This window comes from Salmo salar, chromosome 03 (genome assembly GCF_965601325.2).
Source record: "Salmo salar chromosome 03, fSalSal1, whole genome shotgun sequence".
Lineage (NCBI taxonomy): Eukaryota > Metazoa > Chordata > Actinopteri > Salmoniformes > Salmonidae > Salmo > Salmo salar.
Genome location: NC_138293.1, coordinates 101328952 through 101347488, shown reverse-complemented (window position 1 = coordinate 101347488; position 18537 = coordinate 101328952). Strand labels below are relative to the sequence as shown.

General features: G+C 46.0%; 1 protein-coding gene across 1 annotated transcript in view; it reads right to left on the bottom strand.

Moving 5' to 3' along the window:
- LOC106602010 (chloride channel 7) overlaps positions 1-18537 on the bottom strand; it is a 67523-nt gene that overhangs the window by 33095 nt on the left and 15891 nt on the right. Inside the window, exons 7-14 of the mRNA XM_082972959.1 lie at positions 17956-18036; positions 17654-17716; positions 13320-13403; positions 13002-13095; positions 12801-12865; positions 11515-11631; positions 10433-10487; positions 5013-5073 (exon numbers count right to left, since the gene is read on the bottom strand). Of these exons, the coding sequence (XP_082829085.1) occupies positions 5013-5073; positions 10433-10487; positions 11515-11631; positions 12801-12865; positions 13002-13095; positions 13320-13403; positions 17654-17716; positions 17956-18036 (620 nt within the window). The remainder of the gene's footprint in view (positions 1-5012; positions 5074-10432; positions 10488-11514; positions 11632-12800; positions 12866-13001; positions 13096-13319; positions 13404-17653; positions 17717-17955; positions 18037-18537) is intronic.

Sequence of the window (18537 nt, the reverse complement as noted above, 5' to 3'; positions counted from 1 at the left end):
ATGCCTTTCAAGTGAAGTGTCCTCTCACATGTCTGAAGCAGGAGAGTGACCTGATGTCTATTTTTATCCCACAGTGTTGCAGGTATAAAAGTAAGGAGCCGAGATGTGTTCTCACATAGCTACCTGTCACCTGTGCCTGACAACAGTCACCTGGACAGCACACCTGTCTAAACTACCACTACATTCAACACCTGTCTAATCTAACACCACCACACCTGTCTAAACTACCACTACATACAACACCTGTCTCCCACCACCACCACACCTGTCTAAACTACCACTACATTCAACACCTGTCTAATCTAACACCACCACACCTGTCTAAACTACCACTACATACAACACCTGTCTAATCTAACACCACCACACCTGTCTAAACTACCACTACATTCAACACCTGTCTAATCTAACACCACCACACCTGTCTAAACTACCACTACATACAACACCTGTCTAATCTAACACCACCACACCTGTCTAAACTACCACTACATTCAACACCTGTCTAATCTAACACCACCACACCTGTCTAAACTACCACTACATACAACACCTGTCTCCCACCACCACCACACCTGTCTAAACTACCACTACATTCAACACCTGTCTAATCTAACACCACCACACCTGTCTAAACTACCACTACATACAACACCTGTCTAATCTAACACCACCACACCTGTCTAAACTACCACTACATTCAACACCTGTCTAATCTAACACCACCACACCTGTCTAAACTACCACTACATTCAACACCTGTCTAATCTAACACCACCACACCTGTCTAAACTACCACTACATACAACACCTGTCTAATCTAACACCACCACACCTGTCTAAACTACCACTACATTCAACACCTGTCTCCCACCACCACCACACCTGTCTAAACTACCACTACATTCAACACCTGTCTAATCTACCACCACCACACCTGTCTAAACTACCACTACATTCAACACCTGTCTAATCTACCACCACCACACCTGTCTAAACTACCACTACATTCAACACCAGTCTCCCACCACCACCACACCTGTCTAAACTACCACTACATTCAACACCTGTCTCCCACCACCACACCTGTCTAATCTAACACACCTGTCTCCCACCACCACCACACCTGTCTCACACCACCACCACACCTGTCTCACACCACCACACCTGTCTCACACCATAACACCTGTCTCACACCATAACACCTGTCTCACACCATAACACCTGTCTAATCTAACACTACCACACCTGTCTCACACCACCACACCTGTCTCACACCACCACACCTGTCCAACACTACATTCAACACCTGTCTAATCTAACACCACCACACCTGTCTAAACTACCACTACATACAACACCTGTCTAATCTAACACCACCACACCTGTCTAAACTACCACTACATTCAACACCTGTCTAATCTAACACCACCACACCTGTCTAAACTACCACTACATACAACACCTGTCTGATCTAACACCACCACACCTGTCTAAACTAACACTACATACAACACCTGTCTCCCACCACCACCACACCTGTCTAATCTAACACCACCACACCTGTCTAAACTACCACTACATACAACACCTGTCTAATCTAACACCACCACACCTGTCTAAACTACCACTACATACAACACCTGTCTAATCTAACACACCTGTCTCCCACCACCACCACACCTGTCTCACACCACCACACCTGCCTCACACCATAACACCTGTCTAATCTAACACTACTACACCTGTCTCCCACCACCACACCTGTCTCCCACCACCACCACACCTGTCTCACACCACCACCACACCTGTCTCACACCATAACACCTGTCTAATCTAACACTACTACACCTGTCTCCCACCACCACACCTGTCTCCCACAACCACACCTGTCTCCCACAACCACACCTGTCTCACACCACAACACCTGTCCAACACTACATTCAACACCTGTCTAATCTAACACCACCACACCTGTCTCCCACCACCACACCTGTCTCCCACCACCACACCTGTCTCCCACCACCACACCTGTCTCCCACCACCACACCTGTCTCCCACCACCACACCTGTCTAATCTAACACTACTACACCTGTCTCCCACAACCACACCTGTCTCCCACCACCACACCTGTCTCACACCTGTCTCACACCACCACACCTGTCTCACACCACAACACCTGTCCAACACTACATTCAACACCTGTCTAATCTAACACCACCACACATGTCTAACACCACCACACCTGTCTCCCACCACCACACCTGTCTCCCACCACCACACCTGTCTCCCACCACCACACCTGTCTCACACCACCACACCTGTCTCACACCACCACACCTGTCTCACACCACCACACCTGTCTTGAAAACACATATCTGAGTTGTTGTTTTCTTCAGAAAATCAACAGCTATTTCTGTATATTCATTAAAGGTAAGCTGGTTAACTCATTGATCTGCTTTGTAGTCTACCCCTCAGGGGGAGTGTGTTCTTAAAAAACATAGACCACAACCCTACCTGATCCTGAATATAGTCAGCCAGTAACCTGATCCTGAATATAGTCAGCCAGTAACCTGATCCTGAATATAGTCAGCCAGTAACCTGATCCTGAATATAGTCAGCCAGTAACCTGATCCTGAATATAGTCAGCCAGTAACCTGATCCTGAATATAGTCAGCCAGTAACCTGATCCTGAATATAGTCAGCCAGTAACCTGATCCTGAATATAGTCAGCCAGTAACCTGATCCTGAATATAGTCAGCCAGTAACCTGATCCTGAATATAGTCAGCCAGTAACCTGATCCTGAATATAGTCAGCCAGTAACCTGATCCTGAATATAGTCAGCCAGTAACCTGATCCTGAATATAGTCAGCCAGTAACCTGATCCTGAATATAGTCAGCCAGTAACCTGATCCTGAATATAGTCAGCCAGTAACCTGATCCTGAATATAGTCAGCCAGTAACCTGATCCTGAATATAGTCAGCCAGTAGTTGAGGATATTGAACCTGATCCTGAATATAGTCAGCCAGTAGTTGAGGATATTGAACCTGATCCTGAATATAGTCAGCCAGTAGTTGAGGATATTGAACCTGATCCTGAATATAGTCAGCCAGTAGTTGAGGATATTGAACCTGATCCTGAATATAGTCAGCCAGTAGTTGAGGATATTGAACCTGATCCTGAATACAGTCAGCCAGTAGTTGAGGATATTGAACCTGATCCTGAATACAGTCAGCCAGTAGTTGAGGATATTGAACCTGATCCTGAATACAGTCAGCCAGTAGTTGAGGATATTGAACCTGATCCTGAATACAGTCAGCCAGTAGTTGAGGATATTGAACCTGATCCTGAATACAGTCAGCCAGTAGTTGAGGATATTGAACCTGATCCTGAATACAGTCAGCCAGTAGTTGAGGATATTGAACCTGATCCTGAATACAGTCAGCCAGTAGTTGAGGATATTGAACCTGATCCTGAATATAGTCAGCCAGTAGTTGAGGATATTGAACCTGATCCTGAATATAGTCAGCCAGTAGTTGAGGATATTGAACCTGAATATAGTCAGCCAGTAGTTGAGGATATTGAACAGTTACCTGATCCTGAATATAGTCAACCAGTAGTTGAGGATATTGAACAGTTACCTGATGCTGAATATAGTCAGCCAGTAGTTGAGGATATTGAACCTGAATATAGTCAGCCAGTAGTTGAGGATATTGAACCTGATCCTGAATATAGTCAGCCAGTAGTTGAGGATATTGAACAGTTACCTGATCCTGAATATAGTCAACCAGTAGTTGAGGATATTGAACAGTTACCTGATGCTGAATATAGTCAGCCAGTAGTTGAGGATATTGAACCTGATGCTGAATATAGTCAGCCAGTAGTTGAGGATATTGAACCTGATCCTGAATACAGTCAGCCAGTAGTTGAGGATATTGAACCTGATCCTGAATACAGTCAGCCAGTAGTTGAGGATATTGAACCTGATCCTGAATACAGTCAGCCAGTAGTTGAGGATATTGAACCTGATCCTGAATACAGTCAGCCAGTAGTTGAGGATATTGAACCTGATCCTGAATACAGTCAGCCAGTAGTTGAGGATATTGAACCTGATCCTGAATACAGTCAGCCAGTAGTTGAGGATATTGAACCTGATCCTGAATACAGTCAGCCAGTAGTTGAGGATATTGAACCTGATCCTGAATACAGTCAGCCAGTAGTTGAGGATATTGAACCTGATCCTGAATATAGTCAGCCAATAGTTGAGGATATTGAACCTGATCCTGAATATAGTCAGCCAGTAGTTGAGGATATTGAACCTGATCCTGAATATAGTCAGCCAGTAGTTGAGGATATTGAACCTGATCCTGAATATAGTCAGCCAGTAGTTGAGGATATTGAACCTGATCCTGAATATAGTCAGCCAGTAGTTGAGGATATTGAACCTGATCCTGAATATAGTCAGCCAGTAGTTGAGGATATTGAACCTGATCCTGAATATAGTCAGCCAGTAGTTGAGGATATTGAACCTGATCCTGAATATAGTCAGCCAGTAGTTGAGGATATTGAACAGTTACCTGATCCTGAATATAGTCAGCCAGTAGTTGAGGATATTGAACAGTTACCTGATCCTGAATATAGTCAGCCAGTAGTTGAGGATATTGAACAGTTACCTGATCCTGAATATAGTCAGCCAGTAGTTGAGGATATTGAACAGTTACCTGATCCTGAATATAGTCAGCCAGTAGTTGAGGATATTGAACAGTTACCTGATCCTGAATATAGTCAGCCAGTAGTTGAGGATATTGAACAGTTACCTGATCCTGAATATAGTCAGCCAGTAGTTGAGGATATTGAACAGTTACCTGATCCTGAATATAGTCAGCCAGTAGTTGAGGATATTGAACAGTTACCTGATCCTGAATATAGTCAGCCAGTAGTTGAGGATATTGAACAGTTACCTGATCCTGAATATAGTCAGCCAGTAGTTGAGGATATTGAACAGTTACCTGATCCTGAATATAGTCAGCCAGTAGTTGAGGATATTGAACAGGGCTCCCAGCAATCCACCTGTTTTAGATGGACATATAGAAAGACATCAATCAACATATAACATGTAGGTCATTTAGCAGACACTCTAATCCATAGAGACGTAGGCCCAATCCCAAATGGACCCCTAAACAATGTGCACTTGGTGGAGATCTGAGAGGATTTTATTGGTAGAAGCAATATGGTTAAACATTCACCTAGGCAAGATGGAGAAGGCAAGATGGAGTCATTACCATGTTTCTTACACCTGTCAAATCCTCTCGGATATCCACTAGTGCATATGGGTGTAGGGTCTAGGGGTCCATTTGGAATTGGGCCTCACAGTCAAGTGCATTCAACTCAGGTAGCTAAGACAACGACACACACACGAGTAACTCAGGTAGCTATGACAACGACACACACGAGTAACTCAGGTAGCTAAGACAACGACACACACACGAGTAACTCAGGTAGCTAAGACAACGACACACACACGAGTAACTCAGGTAGCTAAGACAACGACACACACACGAGTAAGTTTGTTCCGGAACTCCAATTTGAGCAGCAGCAGCTGAAAAATGAGCTCCTACAAATATTGAAATTTACATGGTTTTTAGAGTGAAGTACATCGGAAAAAAGCAAAAGAAAACTGCAAGACTGAATAGGAGAAAAGACAAGCAACAAACAAAGAAGATAGGCTTTTGAAAAATAACTATTTTTCATAAAATTGTAGTTATCTTAGCAAGCTGAATTGTTTACCAGTTGCTAAGCAGTTGCTAGGGACTCTTTTGGAAGAAGCTAGCTAGCTAACGAAGAATAACAAAGAATATCTAGTTAACAGAAGAAAAGAAAGAGAAAATCAGGACAGAAGAAAAAGGATATCAAAGTGAAACAGTTCTCTAAAGACACAGGAGACAATAATACAAGAAACAACACTTCTGTAGCTTGTCAACTATGTGTCTGTCTATCCCTGTTCTCTCCTCTCTGCACAGGCCATACAAACGCTCCACACCGCGTGGCCGCTGCCACTCTAACCTGGTGGTCCCAGCGCGCACGACCCACGTGGAGTTCCAGGTCTCCGGCAGCCTCTGGAACTGCCGGTCTGCAGCCAACAAGGCTGAGTTCATCTCAGCCTATGCTACCCTCCAGTCCCTAGACTTCCTGGCGCTGACGGAAACATGGATTACCACAGATAACACTGCTACTCCTACTGCTCTCTCTTCGTCTGCCCACGTGTTCTCGCATACCCCGAGAGCATCTGGCCAGCGGGGTGGTGGCACTGGAATCCTCATCTCTCCCAAGTGGACATTCTCTCTTTCTCCCCTGACCCATCTGTCTATCTCCTCATTTGAATTCCATGCTGTCACAGTTACCAGCCCTTTCAAGCTTAACATCCTTATCATTTATCGCCCTCCAGGTTCCCTTGGAGAGTTCATCAATGAGCTTGACGCCTTGATAAGTTCCTTTCCTGAGGATGGCTCACCTCTCACAGTTCTGGGTGACTTTAACCTCCCCACGTCTACCTTTGACTCATTCCTCTCTGCCTCCTTCTTTCCACTCCTCTCCTCTTTTGACCTCACCCTCTCACCTTCCCCCCCTACTCACAAGGCAGGCAATACGCTTGACCTCATCTTTACTAGATGCTGTTCTTCCACTAATCTCATTGCAACTCCCCTCCAAATCTCCGACCACTACCTTGTATCCTTTTCCCTCTTGCTCTCATCCAACACTTCTCACTCTGCCCCTACTCGGATGGTATTGCGCCGTCCCAACCCTCGCTCTCTCTCTCCCGCTACTCTCTCCTCTTCCATCCTATCATCTCTTCCCTCTGCTCAAACCTTCTCCAACCTATCTCCTGATTCTGCCTCCTCAACCCTCCTCTCCTCCCTTTCTGCATCCGGGCAGCCGAGCGGAAATGGAGGAAAACTCGCCTCCCTGCGGACCTGGCATCCTTTCACTCACTCCTCTCTACATTCTCCTCTTCTGTCTCTGCTGCTAAAGCCACTTTCTACCACTCTAAATTCCAAGCATCTGCCTCTAACCCTAGGAAGCTCTTTGCTACCTTCTCCTCCCTCCTGAATCCTCCTCCCCCTCCCCCCCCCCTCCTCCCTCTCTGCGGATGACTTCGTCAACCATTTTGAAAAGAAGGTTGACGATATCCGATCCTCGTTTGCTAAGTCAAACGACACCGCTGGTCCTGCTCACACTGCCCTACCCTGTGCTTTGACCTCTTTCTCCCCTCTCTCTCCAGATGAAATCTCGCATCTTGTGACGGCCGGCCGCCCAACAACCTGCCCACTTGACCCTATCCCCTCCTCTCTTCTCCAGACCATTTCCGGAGACCTTCTCCCCTTCCTCACCTCGCTCATCAACTCATCCTTGACCGCTGGCTACGTCCCTTCCGTCTTCAAGAGAGCGAGAGTTGCACCCCTTCTGAAAAAACCTACACTCGATCCCTCCGATGTCAACAACTACAGACCAGTATCCCTTCTTTCTTTTCTCTCCAAAACTCTTGAACGTGCCGTCCTTGGCCAGCTCTCCTGCTATCTCTCTCAGAATGACCTTCTTGATCCTAATCAGTCAGGTTTCAAGACTGGGCATTCAACTGAGACTGCTCTTCTCTGTGTCACGGAGGCTCTCCGCACTGCTAAAGCTAACTCTCTCTCCTCTGCTCTCATCCTTCTAGACCTATCTGCTGCCTTTGATACTGTGAACCATCAGATCCTCCTCTCCACCCTCTCCGAGTTGGGCATCTCCGGCGCGGCCCACGCTTGGATTGCGTCCTACCTGACAGGTCGCTCCTACCAGGTGGCGTGGCGAGAATCTGTCTCCGCACCATGCGCTCTCACCACTGGTGTCCCCCAGGGCTCTGTTCTAGGCCCTCTCCTATTCTCGCTATACACCAAGTCACTTGGCTCTGTCATATCCTCACATGGTCTCTCCTATCATTGCTATGCAGACGACACACAATTAATCTTCTCCTTTCCCCCTTCTGATAACCAGGCGGCGAATCGCATCTCTGCATGTCTGTCAGACATATCAGTGTGGATGACGGATCACCAGCTCAAGCTGAACCTCGGCAAGACGGAGCTGCTCTTCCTCCCGGGGAAGGACTGCCCGTTCCATGATCTCGCCATCACGGTTGACAACTCCCTTGTGTCCTCCTCCCAGAGTGCTAAGAACCTTGGCGTGATCCTGGACAACACCCTGTCGTTCTCCACTAACATCAAGGCGGTGACCCGATCCTGTAGGTTCATGCTCTACAACATTCGCAGAGTACGACCCTGCCTCACACAGGAAGCGGCGCAGGTCCTAATCCAGGCACTTGTCATCTCCCGTCTGGATTACTGCAACTCGCTGTTGGCTGGGCTCCCTGCCTGTGCCATTAAACCCCTACAACTCATCCAGAACGCCGCAGCCCGTCTGGTGTTCAACCTTCCCAAGTTCTCTCACGTCACCCCGCTCCTCCGCTCTCTCCACTGGCTTCCAGTTGAAGCTCGCATCCGCTACAAGACCATGGTGATTGCCTACGGAGCTGTGAAGGGAACGGCACCTCCATACCTTCAGGCTCTGATCAGGCCCTACACCCAAACAAGGGCACTGCGTTCATCCACCACTGGCCTGCTGGCCCCCCTACCTCTGAGGAAGCACAGTTCCCGCTCAGCCCAGTCAAAACTGTTCGCTGCTCTGGCACCCCAATGGTGGAACAAGCTCCCTCACGACGCCAGGACAGCGGAGTCAATCACCACCTTCCGGAGACACCTGAAACCCCACCTCTTTAAGGAATACCTAGGATAGGATAAAGTAATCCTTCTAACCCCCCCCCTTAAAAGATTTAGATGCACTATTGTAAAGTTGTTGTTCCACTGGATATCATAAGGTGAATCCACCAATTTGTAAGTCGCTCTGGATAAGAGCGTCTGCTAAATGACTTAAATGTAATGTAATGTAAATGAGTAACTCAGGTAGCTATGACAACGACACACACACGAGTAACTCAGGTAGCTAAGACAACGACACACACACGAGTAACTCAGGTAGCTAAGACAACGACACACACACGAGTAACTCAGGTAGCTAAGACAACGACACACACACACGAGTAACTCAGGTAGCTAAGACAACGACACACACACACGAGTAACTCAGGTAGCTAAGACAACGACACACACACACGAGTAACTCAGGTAGCTAAGACAACGACACACACACGAGTAACTCAGGTAGCTAAGACAACGACACACACGAGTAACTCAGGTAGCTATGACAACGACACACACGAGTAACTCAGGTAGCTAAGACAACGACACACACACGAGTAACTCAGGTGGCTATGCCAACCACATACATGAGTAAGTAAGGTAGCTATGGCAACGACATATGAGTAAGTAAGATAGCTATGACAACCAGATATGAGTAACTCAGGTAGCTAAGACAACCACCTATATGAGTAACTAAGGTAGCTATGACAACCACATGTTCCGAGTAACTTAGGTAGCTATGACAACCACCTATATGAGTAACTCAGGTATCTAAGACAACCACATATGAGTAACTAAGGTAGCTATGACAACCACATATTAGAGTAAGTAAGGTAGCTATGACAACCACATATGAGTAAGTAAGGTAACTATGACAACCACCTATATGAGTAACTCAGGTAGCTAAGACAACCACATATGAGTAACTCGGGTAGCTAAGACAACCACATATGAGTAAGTAAGGTAGTTATGACAACCACATATATGAGTAACTAATGTAGCTAAAACAACCACATATGTGTAACTAAGGTAGCTATGACAACCACATATTAGAGTAACTCAGGTAGCTATGACAACCACATATTAGAGTAACTCAGGTAGCTAAGACAACCACATATGAGTAACTCAGGTAGCTAAGACAACCACATATATGAGTAACTCAGGTTGCTATGACAACCACATGAGTAAGTAAGGTAGCTATGACAACCACATATATGAGTAACTCAGGTAGCTATGACAACCACATATATGAGTAACTCAGGTAGCTAAGACAACCACATATATGAGTAACTCAGGTAGCTAAGACAACCACATATGTGTAACTAAGGTAGCTAAGACAACCACATATATGAGTAACTCAGGTAGCTAAGACAACCACACATATGAGTAACTCAGGTAGCTATGACAACCACATGAGTAAGTAAGGTCGCTATGACAACCACATATGAGTAACTCAGGTAGCTATGACAACCACATACATGAGTAAGTAAGGTAGCAATGACAACCACCTATATGAGTAACAAGCCTCTGCCTTTTTAATGTGACTTGTGTGAAGGTCAGATTAACCCTACTGTAGAGGTAGGACCAACACGGGTCCTAGAAAACAGCACAACACAACTAGACTAGCAGTGGGTTCTTACCTGCAGCTCCCATTACAATGAACAAGGGAATCTCATAGAGGTTGTAGGCCACACTCTGTAGACAGAGAGATAACACAGGGTTTAGAACTAGACACACTCTGTAGACAGAGAGATAACACAGGGTTTAGAACTAGACACACTCTGTAGACAGAGAGATAACACAGGGTTTAGGACTAGACACACTGTAGACAGAGAGATAATACAGGGTTTAGGACTAGACACTCTGTAGACAGAGAGATAACACAGGGTTTAGGACTAGACACTCTGTAGACAGAGAGATAACACAGGGTTTAGGACTAGACACACTGTAGACAGAGAGATAACACAGGGTTTAGGACTAGACACACTCTGTAGACAGAGAGATAACACAGGGTTTAGGACTAGACACACTGTAGACAGAGAGATAATACAGGGTTTAGGACTAGACACTCTGTAGACAGAGAGATAACACAGGGTTTAGGACTAGACACTCTGTAGACAGAGAGATAACACAGGGTTTAGGACTAGACACACTGTAGACAGAGAGATAACACAGGGTTTAGGACTAGACACACTCTGTAGACAGAGAGATAACACAGGGTTTAGGACTAGACACACTCTGTAGACAGAGAGATAACACAGGGTTTAGGACTAGACACACTCTGTAGACAGAGAGATAACACAGGGTTTAGGACTAGACACACTCTGTAGACAGAGAGATAACACAGGGTTTAGGACTAGACACACTCTGTAGACAGAGAGATAACACAGGGTTTAGGACTAGACACACTCTGTAGACAGAGAGATAACACAGGGTTTAGAACTAGACACACTCTGTAGACAGAGAGATAACACAGGGTTTAGGACTAGACACACTCTGTAGACAGAGAGATAACACAGGGTTTAGAACTAGACACACTCTGTAGACAGAGAGATAACACAGGGTTTAGGACTAGACACACTGTAGACAGAGAGATAATACAGGGTTTAGGACTAGACACTCTGTAGACAGAGAGATAATACAGGGTTTAGGACTAGACACTCTGTAGACAGAGAGATAATACAGGGTTTAGGACTAGACACAATAACAGATAGACACTCACGTCACTCTCGAAGCGTCCGAAGTTGATAAGACCAGGGCTGGAGAGATCTCCAGGTTTCTTATTGTAGATGGACAGGAAGAAATTCAGAGTGAATGTTGAGATCATGGACGCAAAGAACTGGAGAGGAATATAGGAAGGGAGGCAGAAGAGAGCGAGGGAAGGAAGAGAGAGGGAGTAGAGGGAAGAGAGAGAGAGAGGGCATTAAGATTCACCTGATAAAGGAAGGAGTAAGAACACAACACGTCTGCTAGTTCCTACTGTTCTTTCTGTGAATGAGGACTAGATGAGAGAATCTGGTCTTTTCCAACTTTCATTCTACCCAACATCTCCCCTCCTCTCCTCTCCTGCAGACACCAGACTGAGCCAAGCCTTCCTCTCCTCTCCTCTCCTCTCCTGCAGACACCAGACTGAGCCAAGCCTTCCTCTCCCTCAGACACCAGACTGAGCCAAGCCTCCTCTCCTCTCCCTCAGACACCAGACTGAGCCAAGCCTTCCTCTCCTCTCCTCTCCTCTCCCTCAGACACCAGACTGAGCCAAGCCTTCCTCTCCTCTCCCTCAGACACCAGACTGAGCCAAGACTTCCCCTCCTCTCCCTCAGACACCAGACTGAGCCAAGCCTTCCCCTCCTCTCCTCTCCTGCAGACACCAAACTGAGCCAAGCCTTCCCCTCCTCTCCTCTCCTCTCCTCTCCCTCAGACACCAGACTGAGCCAAGCCTTCCTCTCCTCTCCTCTCCTCTCCCTCAGACACCAGACTGAGCCAAGCCTTCCTCTCCTCTCCCTCAGACACCAGACTGAGCCAAGCCTCCTCTCCTCTCCTCTCCCTCAGACACCAGACTGAGCCAAGCCTCCTCTCCTCTCCTCTCCCTCAGACACCAGACTGAGCCAAGCCTTCCTCTCCTCTCCCTCAGACACCAGACTGAGCCAAGCCTTCCTCTCCTCTCCCTCAGACACCAGACTGAGCCAAGCCTTCCTCTCCTCTCCCTCAGACACCAGACTGAGCCAAGCCTTCCCCTCCTCTCCTCTCCTGCAGACACCAGACTGAGCCAATTCTTCCCCTCCTCTCCTCTCCTGCAGACACCAAACTGAGCCAAGCCTTCCCCTCCTCTCCTCTCCTGCAGACACCAAACTGAGCCAAGCCTTCCCCTCCTCTCCTCTCCCTCAGACACCAGACTGAGCCAAGCCTTCCCCTCCTCTCCCTCAGACACCAGACTGAGCCAAGCCTCCTCTCCTCTCCTCTCCCTCAGACACCAGACTGAGCCAAGCCTTCCTCTCCTCCGGTACTTACTATCCTCCATGTGAGCATCTGGTTCCAGAAAGAAGCCCCCTCCTCCAAACTGAACAAAACACCACCTGGAATAAAGAGGAAGGAAGGGGGGAGAGCGAGAGAGAGAGTCAGGTGAAAACTTTATTGGGAGGAACATGTAGAAAGTCATGACAGTAGTATGCTTAGCAGTGGTGCTGAGTGGGACATGTTGCATAGTGTTACCGACTGGTGCTCCAAAAGCAGCAGACACTCCTGCAGCCGCTCCAGCTGATACAAAGTCCCTCTTCTCTGTGTCTCTACGGAAATACTCAAAGATCTACACACACACACACACACACACACACACACACACAGAGAGAGAGAACATGTTAAGACACACAGAGAGAGAACGTTAAGACACACAGAGAGAGAACATGTTAAGACACACAGAGAGAGAGAACATGTTAAGACACACACAGTAGAGAGAACATGTTAGACAGTAGATACCACACATTAAACACTATGTCCATGTTACAACCAGACTGTACAACACCCTCCTACCTTGAAGTCTTTCTTCAGGGAGGTACTGCGTCCCTGGGAGACTCCTGCTGCCACCACCGCACCAGAGTGGATCATGGGACCTTCCTACAGGATTATGGGTAGTGAGACAGAGGCCGTCAAACACACACACACACACACACACACACACACACACACACACACACACACACACCACACACACACACACACACACACACACACACACACACACACACACACACACACACACACACACACACACACACACAGGGCCGTCAGATACACACCGACACTGGTTGGTCATCTCATTAGTCAGTCTGTATTTCACCTGGCTGGTTTGTCATCTCATTAGTGGGAAGGTGTTTCACCAGGCTGGCCCAGGCGATATTTAAGAGAGTCTGGCCCAGGCGATATTTAAGAGAGTCTGGCCCAGGCGATATTTAAGAGAGTCTGGCCCAGGCGACATTTAAGAGAGTCTGGCCCAGGCGACATTTAAGAGAGTCTGGCCCAGGCGACCTTTAAGAGAGTCTGGCCCAGGCGACCTTTAAGAGAGTCTGGCCCAGGCGACCTTTAAGAGAGTCTGGCCCAGGCGATATTTAAGAGAGTCTGGCCCAGTGCTCCAGTTGTCTTGGTAGATGTGGAGGGTTAACTCCTTTAGTTGTCTTGATAGATGTGGAGGGTTAACTCCTTTAGTTGTCTTGATAGATGTGGAGGGTTAACTCCTCTAGTTGTCTTGATAGATGTGGAGGGTTAACTCCTTTAGTTGTCTTGATAGATGTGGAGGGTTAACTCCTCCAGTTGTCTTGATAGATGTGGAGGGTTAACTCCTCTAGTTGTCTTGATAGATGTGGAGGGTTAACTCCTTTAGTTGTCTTGATAGATGTGGAGGGTTAACTCCTCTAGTTGTCTTGGTAGATGTGGAGGGTTAATTGTCTTGGTAGATGTGGAGGGTTAATTGTCTTGATAGATGTGGAGGGTTAACTCCTCTAGTTGTCTTGATAGATGTGGAGGGTTAACTCCTTTAGTTGTCTTGATAGATGTGGAGGGTTAGTTGTCTTGATAGATGTGGAGGGTTAGTTGTCTTGATAGATGTGGAGGGTTAGTTGTCTTGATAGATGTGGAGGGTTAGTTGTCTTGATAGATGTGGAGGGTTAGTTGTCTTGATAGATGTGGAGGGTTAGTTGTCTTGATAGATGTGGAGGGTTAACTCTTTAGTTGTCTTGATAGATGTGGAGGGTTAACTCCTCTAGTTGTCTTGATAGATGTGGAGGGTTAACTCCTTTAGTTGTCTTGATAGATGTGGAGGGTTAACTCCTCTAGTTGTCTTGATAGATGTGGAGGGTTAACTCCTTTAGTTGTCTTGATAGATGTGGAGGGTTAACTCCTCTAGTTGTCTTGATAGATGTGGAGGGTTAACTCCTTTAGTTGTCTTGATAGATGTGGAGGGTTAACTCCTTTAGTTGTCTTGATAGATGTGGAGGGTTAACTCCTTTAGTTGTCTTGATAGATGTGGAGGGTTAATTGTCTTGATAGATGTGGAGGGTTAACTCCTTTAGTTGTCTTGATAGATGTGGAGGGTTAACTCCTTTAGTTGTCTTGATAGATGTGGAGGGTTAACTCTTTAGTTGTCTTGATAGATGTGGAGGGTTAACTCTTTAGTTGTCTTGATAGATGTGGAGGGTTAACTCCTCTAGTTGTCTTGGTAGATGTGGAGGGTTAACTCCTTTAGTTGTCTTGATAGATGTGGAGGGTTAACTCCTCCAGTTGTCTTGATAGATGTGGAGGGTTAACTCCTTTAGTTGTCTTGATAGATGTGGAGGGTTAACTCCTTTAGTTGTCTTGATAGATGTGGAGGGTTAACTCCTTTAGTTGTCTTGATAGATGTGGAGGGTTAACTCCTTTAGTTGTCTTGATAGATGTGGAGGGTTAACTCTTTAGTTGTCTTGATAGATGTGGAGGGTTAACTCCTCTAGTTGTCTTGATAGATGTGGAGGGTTAACTCTTTAGTTGTCTTGATAGATGTGGAGGGTTAACTCCTTTAGTTGTCTTGATAGATGTGGAGGGTTAACTCCTCTAGTTGTCTTGATAGATGTGGAGGGTTAACTCCTCTAGTTGTCTTGATAGATGTGGAGGGTTAACTCCTTTAGTTGTCTTGATAGATGTGGAGGGTTAACTCCTCTAGTTGTCTTGATAGATGTGGAGGGTTAACTCCTCTAGTTGTCTTGATAGATGTGGAGGGTTAACTCCTCTAGTTGTCTTGATAGATGTGGAGGGTTAACTCCTTTAGTTGTCTTGATAGATGTGGAGGGTTAACTCCTCTAGTTGTCTTGATAGATGTGGAGGGTTAACTCCTTTAGTTGTCTTGATAGATGTGGAGGGTTAACACCTCTAGTTGTCTTGATAGATGTGGAGGGTTAACACCTCTAGTTGTCTTGATAGATGTGGAGGGTTAACTCTTTAGTTGTCTTGATAGATGTGGAGGGTTAACTCTTTAGTTGTCTTGATAGATGTGGAGGGTTAACTCCTCTAGTTGTCTTGATAGATGTGGAGGGTTAACTCCTTTAGTTGTCTTGATAGATGTGGAGGGTTAACTCTTTAGTTGTCTTGATAGATGTGGAGGGTTAACTCTTTAGTTGTCTTGATAGATGTGGAGGGTTAACTCTTTAGTTGTCTTGATAGATGTGGAGGGTTAACTCCTCTAGTTGTCTTGATAGATGTGGAGGGTTAACTCCTCTAGTTGTCTTGATAGATGTGGAGGGTTAACTCCTCTAGTTGTCTTGATAGATGTGGAGGGTTAACTCCTTTAGTTGTCTTGATAGATGTGGAGGGTTAACTCCTTTAGTTGTCTTGATAGATGTGGAGGGTTAACTCCTCTAGTTGTCTTGATAGATGTGGAGGGTTAACTCCTTAGTTGTCTTGATAGATGTGGAGGGTTAGTTGTCTTGATAGATGTGGAGGGTTAACTTTTAGTTGTCTTGATAGATGTGGAGGGTTAGTTGTCTTGATAGATGTGGAGGGTTAGTTGTCTTGATAGATGTGGAGGGTTAACTCCTTTAGTTGTCTTGATAGATGTGGAGGGTTAACTCCTTTAGTTGTCTTGATAGATGTGGAGGGTTAACTCTTTAGTTGTCTTGATAGATGTGGAGGGTTAACTCTTTAGTTGTCTTGATAGATGTGGAGGGTTAACTCTTTAGTTGTCTTGATAGATGTGGAGGGTTAACTCTTTAGTTGTCTTGATAGATGTGGAGGGTTAACTCCTTTAGTTGTCTTGATAGATGTGGAGGGTTAACTCCTTTAGTTGTCTTGATAGATGTGGAGGGTTAACTCTTTAGTTGTCTTGATAGATGTGGAGGGTTAACTCCTCTAGTTGTCTTGATAGATGTGGAGGGTTAACTCTTTAGTTGTCTTGATAGATGTGGAGGGTTAACTCCTTTAGTTGTCTTGATAGATGTGGAGGGTTAACTCTTTAGTTGTCTTGATAGATGTGGAGGGTTAACTCTTTAGTTGTCTTGATAGATGTGGAGGGTTAACTCCTCTAGTTGTCTTGATAGATGTGGAGGGTTAACTCCTTTAGTTGTCTTGATAGATGTGGAGGGTTAACTCCTTTAGTTGTCTTGATAGATGTGGATGGTTAACACCTTTAGTTGTCTTGATAGATGTGGATGTGGATGGTTAACACCTCTAGTTGTCTTGATAGATGTGGATGGTTAACACCTTTAGTTGTCTTGATAGATGTGGATTGTTAACACCTTTAGTTGTCTTGATAGATGTGGATGGTTAACACCTTTAGTTGTCTCTCCCTATTTGATTGTTAGACATTCCTTTATCTGTTTTCCCTGATTTTGTTTTCCTCCAACTTTGTGGTTTGCTTCCTGTCTTTCAGTTTGGTGTGGGTTTTTATTTTGTTTGCCTGTTCTTGGTAAATTTAGTGGGTCTCATGGTGGGTGTCTTGTAGGTTCCAGTTGTTGTTGCTAGGCAACATTCAGTAGACACCCCCATGCGTGTCTTTCAGAACCCCTCCTAAAACCAGACCTGTTTCCTTTTGGTTGTTGTCAGTGACTCTTTGTTAGTTCCCCCTTCTGTCTGAGTGACATCATTTGTTTGTTTGCTGAGGAATGTAATAATTAACTGACTTGAACCAGGACTCATGTTCTATTACGGTCATCTGGCCAATTACCATCATCCAACATCCATGACCGTCACAGCGCCTACTCACCACAACACACTGAATACACTCTCATACGTACATGACCGTCACAGCCCTACTCACCACAACACACTGAATACACTCTCATACGTACACACACACACACAGCACACATGTACATGCGCACACACACATCCCTAGTGTTTACCTTTCCAACAGCGAGTCCTCCGGCGACAGAGCAGATCACACCACACACCTTCACCACCAGGGTCTGTACAACACACACACAAACACACACACACACACAGGAAACAAACACACACAAAGAGGAAACACAAACACACATCACACAGAGTGACCTATATATATATATATATATATATATATAAATAATATAATGTCTGATATCTTTGCCTCATAAGAGACATCATTCCTACTGCCAACAATAATATTTAAAAGATGTGGGTTTAGATGGAACATTTGTCTCTGAACAGCCAGTGATCAGTTTACCTTGAGTCTTACCACCCGGGGTATCTTCACTCCGTTCAGATAACACTTTATCTGGGGTATACCACTTCCTGCTGCTCCTGGCTGAGGAGAGAGATACGGGAGAGAGGGGGGAGGAGAGAAGAGCGGTGGAGAGAGAGCGAGAGAGATACAGGAGAGGGGGGAGGAGAGAGGGGAGTGGAGGAGAGAGATACGGGAGAGAGGGGGGGAGGAGAGAGAAGAGCAGAGGAGAGAGAGCGAGAGATACAGGAGAGGGGGGAGGAGAGAGAAGAAAGAGATGAGGTAGGAGGAGAGAGATGTTAGTTCCAGTCATAGAGAACAGACTGTAGTCTAACACGGTGGTTTCACCCACCCAGGGCCAACAGACTGTAGTCTAACACGGTGGTTTCATCACCCCAGGGCCAACAGACTGTAGTCTAACACGGTGGTTTCACCCCCCAGGGCCAACAGACTGTAGTCTAACACGGTGGTTTCACCCCCCCAGGGCCAACAGACTGTAGTCTAACACGGTGGTTTCACCCCCCCAGGGCCAACAGACTGTAGTCTAACACGGTGGTTTCACCACCCCAGGGCCAACAGACTGTA